Source organism: Octopus bimaculoides, chromosome 4, assembly GCF_001194135.2.
Source record: "Octopus bimaculoides isolate UCB-OBI-ISO-001 chromosome 4, ASM119413v2, whole genome shotgun sequence".
Taxonomy (NCBI): domain Eukaryota; kingdom Metazoa; phylum Mollusca; class Cephalopoda; order Octopoda; family Octopodidae; genus Octopus; species Octopus bimaculoides.
In genome coordinates this window covers 21,304,765-21,312,091 of record NC_068984.1, presented here as the reverse complement: position 1 = coordinate 21,312,091, position 7,327 = coordinate 21,304,765, and the positions used below count along the sequence as shown (strand labels likewise).

Sequence of the window (7,327 nt, the reverse complement as noted above, 5' to 3'; positions counted from 1 at the left end):
AGTGTGATCGTTGCCAGAGCAGCTGTCTGGCTTCCATGCCAGTGGCACGTAAATAGCACCATTTGAACGTGATCGTTACCAGCGTTGCCTTCCTGGCACGTGAAAAGACATTCAAGCGAGATCGTTGCCAGTGCCACTGGACTGGCTCCTGTGCAGGTGGCACGTAAAATACACCATTTTGAGCATGGCCATTGCCAGTACTGCCTGACTGGCCTTCATGCCTGTGGCACATAAAAGCACCCACTACACTCTCAGAGTGGTTGGCATTAGGAAGCTGTAGAAACTCTGCCAAATCAGATTGGAGCCTGGTGTAACCTTCTGGCTTGCCAGTCCTCAGTCATGGAAAGCGGACGTTAAATGATGATGATGAATTTACAACAAATCTGCATAGTGTGTCGTTGTTATTGTTAAGCTACAGCTTAGATTTGGTTTAGTAAGATTTACATCAACTCCACTATTTAACTGGTTCTTATTTTATCGCCCTTGAAAGGATGAACAGTTAAGTTGACCTTGATGAAATTTGAAGTTAGAACATAAAGATGGACGAAATACCGCTAAGAATTTTGTTTGGTGTGCTAATAGTAACAATATCACCGCACATAGTTCACTAGTTAATTGTCCTTCACACTACATTTGATATAGTTCTGTATGTCTTGTATACCTTTCCACATTTGTCATATTTGGCCTACTTTCTCTATCAACCATGACTCACTGACAACTTACCTAGTATATCTCATCTACTTGTACTGGATTTCTTATGCTTGAGTCACTTTTAACATGTTGAACTGTTTGTCTTTGTGTTGTTGCCAGGTTAATCATTGACAACCTGCCAGCAGAGATTATGCTTTTTTAAAAAAAAAAATATGGCTTAGAGGTGAAAGGGCAGTGGCATTGATATTCAGTGTAACCAAGAGTAGAAAGAAGTTACCCTCAAGACTTGAGGCTTATGCAACAGAATATATCTTTTGAAAACCACCTAGGGACCATATGGTGGCTTTCAACTGGCAACAGATGATGTCTACCTATCAAGATTGTGAGAACATCATGCATAAGAATGTTTTCCTTATTTAACTCCAGGTTATCCCTGTTTGAGCAAACCCATGATCAAAGGTGCATAAGCTTTGATCTTCCCCTGTTTTTTTCTTTTATTTTTATCATTTTTTTTTTTTACACCAGTGCCATCCTTCTTGTTTTAGTTTTTTAGCATATGAATTATTCTGTTGAATGTAATGCTTATTTATTCACATAATTTTGAATTAATCATGCATTGTCTTGTAGCTTCAAGATTTCAATGTTTATATCTAAAATGACATTGTTGAGTAGGTGTGATAGGCTGGATCTGGCTATTTGAGTGAGATGTAGCTGGTTCAAATGCTAAAGGGTTAGCATAATGATTTGAGAGAAATTTGGTTAGTATTTCTAGCAGATTGAACAAACATGAAGAGACGCTCTTGGCTCATTTAATCTGTGTGCATATATGTGTAAACACACACAAGCATAGCTTATAAGCACAGGCATGAGTGTATGGTAAGAAGTTTGCTTCCCTATCACATGGTTTCAGGCTCAATCTCACTTCATGGAACCTGGAGCAAGTCTCTGCTATTCTACTAGTTCCAAGCTGACAAAACTTTTTGAGTGGATTTGGTTAATGGAAATTTAAGGAAGCTCATTTCATATATGTATTTATGTGTGTGTGTGTATTTCTATCTCCTTGTTTTGACATCAGGCAATAGTTGTATCATTGTCTCACAAGCAGTGTCCTTTGTTTTCAGTCTTCGATGTAAATGGCAAACAATAGGGAAAAAATTGCCATATATACAAATATTGGAAATGGGTATCTGGGTGTAGAAGATTTGCCTCATTGAATTCTGTTTAACCCAAGTAAATATAGAAAAGTGAACATAAAAACAATGATGAGAATATGTTGTAGACAATATGTGCACAGAAGCCCATCATGTATGTATATATATATATATATATATATGATGTGTGTATTTGTGAGATGCTTGCATTCCCTGTTGACATCATGACATGTCACTCAGTGCCTTAGAAAAACTACTGGAGTATTTAAAAAATCCCTTTTTTGAAAAAAACAGGTAGGCTGTTGGTGATAGGAAGGGTACATGACCATAAAATGCTGCCTCAAATATGTTTCCAGCTAACCAATGCTAGCATGGGAAAATGGACATAAAAGGAATGATATTATTTAAAAACAGTTTGGTTCAGCTCCATGAAGCTTAATGTTTCTCAAGCTTGTCACAGGAACCTAGGTGGTCAGGCTGAACTTTAAGTTGCATGAGGCCAAATCAAACTATTTTTTTTTGTTTTTTTTTAAAGATAATAATGCAACTATTAGCAAATGTGTTGAGTGCCTGTACTTTTTATCTACCCACTTATTCACACACGCATATTTATAGAGGATACACGTAATCACACTGTTTGCAATTGAGGATGACTGGTTATTATAATGTTCTTGTGTTATACCTGTTTAGTCATGAGTGGACAACAGAGACCCTCTCTGACAGTCCACCTGTTGAAAGAAACAGATATGCAACGGGTGTGTATGAACAATGAAAGGTCGATTTTTAAATGAGTAAGAAAAACTTTTTCAAAACAAAAAAAGGCATGGGAGAGGGAAAGAGAGAGAGAGAGAGAGAGGGGGGATAGAGAGAGATAAGAAGATAGAAAAAAATGGAGAGAGAGAAACTAACAAAATGTGTTTGTCTAATGGAGGTGAAAGAGGAAGGAGATTAGTAAATTGTTAAGCCCTGAAGGCCTTGACACTTCCTCAATCTTTGTTAATTTGTCATCATTTGTTCTTCTTTCAGAGATAAAAAAAGGTGAGAGATAGGTAAACAGTTACACTCACACACACACACACACACGCACGCACGCACGCACGCACACACACACACCTACCTTCCACATTACAGCTGTTACAGTATTGTTTGAAACACAGCCATGGTTAGATATAAAAATTACAGAGTGAGTTAAATATTTTCTTTTGACTAACTTTTAGCTACTTCGCTTTATTAACTTGTGCATTTTAGAGACTGCTAAGTGTAGCCTGTGTGTGTATGTGTATATTATGTGTGTGTGTGTGTACGAATGTATGTATATGTGCGTATGTATATATTCATTTACTGTGTATGTAATTCTACTCCTTAAAGTAGAATACATAAACATAACTTGAATGATCTATCGCACATTTTACTCTAAATCTACAGAAATGTGTGTGTAGCGAGTGTGTGTGTGCATGTTTCAGATTTTTAAAGGCTATGCAGAAAGCCTCCAGGACTAAAACGGAACATCCTTATCATAGCTGGCCCTGGAGTAGAGTATCAAAATTTAAGTTTAAACAATAAATTATTTTAATGTTTTACAAAGGGAGACTACTCTGGCATTTTCGTTTTCCATTTTCAGTTTACCAGTCTATTTCAGTGAATCTTAGATATTGTACTTAAAAGTTTATTGTTAAAACATATTCTGTCCTCCCATGTTTTCATCAATGTACATTATGTGTCAGTTCTTTACATCATTGTGGGGAACGTGTTCATATTCTGTTTATTTTATTAGAATTATAAACATGTATATATATATATATATATGATACATATAGTAATATAGAAACCGCATTAAAAAAATATAAATCCAAAAACGGGAGAAAAAATGGAAAAAGAGGAAAACAAACATCAATTCAACATCAAGTGTCTCAATTAGTTGCACACCACAAGGTTCAATAGAACCTACTGAAGCAAACCAACACATTCACGGCATTACCACACGCGATGGCGAGGCTATAAAATATGATTCTGCTATAAAACTAATGGAAGAATTTTTTTTCCTAATAAGCACCACATATTACGTTCTGTTCCTCTTAATACTGAAACTGAAACAGTTTAAAGAGAACTCATTAAGTAGTTGATATTTAAGTACTCAGCACTGTGAGGGGAGACATGGATTCTGCAAGTCACAACTTGTCCAGAAGAGCCATCAGTCCAAATAAAAACAGATACATTGTATAGAGGACATTCCAACCTTATCAAAGAAATTTTCTAGTGCAAGCAACATGATAAAATACACCCAGTCCATACTGTAAAGGGGTTTGTAATAGGGATTCACTGAAACATGGAAAAGTAGACTTTAAAATGAGGATGGTGATTTTACACACACACACACACACTCTCTCTCTCTCTCTCTCTCTCTCTCTCACTTCTAGTAAGTGTTATTAGACACTTAGTGAAAAAGCAGAAATAATTCTGTTACTATGACTGTGCATGTAGTGCATTCTGGAGCTTTACTCATGATATGTGGGTTTAACAGTGTTATATAGGATACATCTTGCATAGTAACAGAAATTGTGTTTGTGTAACCTCAAAATAGTGGCTGTTTATTAGATTATAATCAAAATATTTATAATGAATTTAGAATCGCTGGCATGGCTATGTGGTAAGAAGCTTGCTTCTCAACATGGTTCCAGGTTTAGTCCCCCTGTGTGGCACCTTGGGCAAATGTCTTCTACTATAGCCTTAGACTGATCAAAACCTTGTGAATGGATTTGGTAGATGGAAACTGAAAGAAGCCAATTGTGTATTGGTGGTACATAAAAAGTACCCACTACACTCTTGGATAGGTTGGTATCCTAAAGCCTAATGCCCTCTTTGGCATACCAGGTGCCCCCTTGGGGGCAGTATTGCCCACATTGCGAACTCCTGATCTAGAGGAAAGGGCATTGCTCATAACCTTTGAGATCAGTGAGCTCAATACCATGAATTTCCATTCAAAATGTTGCCTGTCAAGACCTGTAAGGAAAACATGAAAACATCAGCAGAAAGAAAATTCCAGAGGGGCAATGGTCTGGGGGTGGAAAGGGCTTGGAATAATGATTAGCGAAGCTTCAAGATGTTGGGATGCATCAAAAATGCTAAGAGGTGAGTGAGTTGGGGGTATCTCAGTAGTGTAAAGATTTATTGTGATTGTAAAGTAGTTCTCTTTACAATCACAAGTTCCTGTGTCCAATTTCTTGTGTGGAATCATGAGTAAATGTCTCCTGTCATAGCTCTGTATCAGCCAGTGTCATTTGAATTAATTGGATAGATAGATACTGTATAAAAGCCTATTGGACAGACAGTACTTGTCTTAGGTGACATTCAATTCCTCACCTAGTTTCACACTATCACACGTACCTCAGGGTACCTTAAGAAGTGTCCATTCTGTAGCAATTATTCAGGCCAAGCCTATGGTCTGGGTAATTATATCTTGATGCATTTCTACCTACTATAGCAAACTATGAATTGTGGAGTTGTGAATTTTTTTTTTACTGCTCTTTTCCTCTGACTAAGTCATAAAACAAAATTGTGTCACTGCTTAGATCTTAAGAAATTTATTTTTGTCTCTGAAACCTGATGTGAGTAGTGTTGAAGTTGAATTCACAACAGAAAGGCAGTGAGACAACTGTTATTGTTCAGTTTTCTGAGTCTGGGATACCTGATAATAGAGAATTATATTTTTCACATTTTTGTTAAATATTTCTAATTCCAACAAATAGGTTTGTTTTTTTAATTTCATTTTTGTCATAAAAGATATACATGTGTGTGTGTGTGTGTGTGTGTGTGTGTGTGTGTGTGTGTGTGTGTGTGTGTGTGTGTGTGTGTGTGTGTGTGTGTGCTGGTGTCACATACAAAAACATCATGCCAGTGCCACATGTAAAGCATCTGTGCTGGTGCCACATACATAGCACTCAATACCCTCTGTAAAGTGATTGGTGTTAGGAAGGGCATCCAGCCATTGAAACCCCAACCCATGTTAGAATGGAAAATCAACAATAAATGATGATGAGGATGATATAGGTAGAGGCATGCCTGTGTGGTTAAGTGGAGCACTTTGAAATTACATGGGTTTGTGTTCAGTCACACTGTAGCATCTTGAGCAAATGTCTTTTACTGTAGGTCTGAGTTGATAAATGCCTTACAAGTCTATTTGGTATACACTTATAGGCATGGCTGTGTGGTTAGAAGCTTGCTTCCTAACCAATAGCTCTGAGTTCAGTCCCTCTATTTAGAACCTTGGGCAAGTGTCTTCCATATAGCTTTGGGTTGACTAAAGCTTTGTGAGTGGATTTGGTAGACAGAAACTGAAAGAAGCCCATTGTATATGTGTTTATATCTATGTGTCTGTGTTCATCCCCCACCACTGCTTGACAGCCAGTGTTGGTGTTTATGTCTTCATAAGCAAAAAATACCAATAGAATAAGTACTAGGCTTAAAAAAATAACTCCTAGGGTCAAGTTGTTTGACTAAAACCCTTCAAGGTGGTGCCCCAGCATGGCCACAGTCTAATGACTGAAACAAGTAAAAGATAAAAGATACAGAAATTGTGTTGCCCATCATATGTATCCGTCTTTGTTCTTCTTCCACTGCTTGACAACCGATGTTGGTTGGCTTATGTCCCCATAACATAAGGATTCCACAAACGAAACTGACAGATCAAGGATCAGACTTCAAAAATAAGTATGGGGTTGATTTGTTTGGCTTAAAACCTTTCAAGGTGGTGCTCCAACATGACCACATTCCAATAAATGAAACGAGTGAAAGGCAAAAAATAAAGATAGTTGAGACTATGATTTAAAAACGATTTTTATTTATTTTTCCTTTGTGTGTTTTTACAAACATTTGCTCCCATTTATAAAACAGATTATTTAAAACTTGCTGCTGCAATTTTTTAACATGCTTCTTGTTGGTCATTGTTTAATTCTAAACCCTGGTCAAGCAAACCTAAGATCAGCTACTTCCACCACACTTTATTACATCATATTAACACAGAAGAAATGCATTCAGATACACTATGAACACCCATTGCAGAGGATGCAGATAGCCACAGTGGCAAAACATGAATTGGGAACAAATGATGTAACTGCGTCTTGTATTTGTCATATTATTTTCCTGTATTTGCTCTGTATATTATAACAAGTAACACTATTAAGTACAGTAACAACCAGTAGCAGTCATACATCTAACTGTACATACAAGGAATATTTGTGTGTGTGTGTGTGTGTGTGCAGGCTGTGTGGTAAGAAGCTTGCTTCCCAACTACATGGTTCTGGCTTCACTCCCACTGTGTGACACCTTGGGCAAGTATCTTATACTATATGGGAGAATATACAAAAAATAACAACAGACGAGGACAGGTGGTGTAAATAACAAAAGTATATATTAGTATGACGCTCGGGAATACGGAAAGTCTTTGACGTTTCGAGCTACGCTCTTCAACAGAAAGAATACGGAGACAAGGAGAAAAACACGGAGAAAAAAAATTGAATAGTGTTCAG

General features: G+C 37.1%; 1 protein-coding gene across 7 annotated transcripts in view; it reads left to right on the top strand.

The window, feature by feature from the left end:
- The window catches only part of LOC106876309 (putative FERM domain-containing protein FRMD8P1), a 118,261-nt gene that overhangs the window by 35,669 nt on the left and 75,265 nt on the right, over positions 1–7,327 (top strand). Inside the window, exon 1 of one of the 7 annotated variants that reach the window (XM_052966934.1) lies at positions 2,832–2,985. The exons of the other annotated variants lie outside the window; for them this stretch is intronic. Within the exon in view, the coding sequence (XP_052822894.1) occupies positions 2,962–2,985 (24 nt within the window). The 5' untranslated portion in view covers positions 2,832–2,961. Of the gene's footprint in view, positions 1–2,831; positions 2,986–7,327 lie in introns of those variants that run through there. 7 annotated transcript variants of the gene reach the window in all.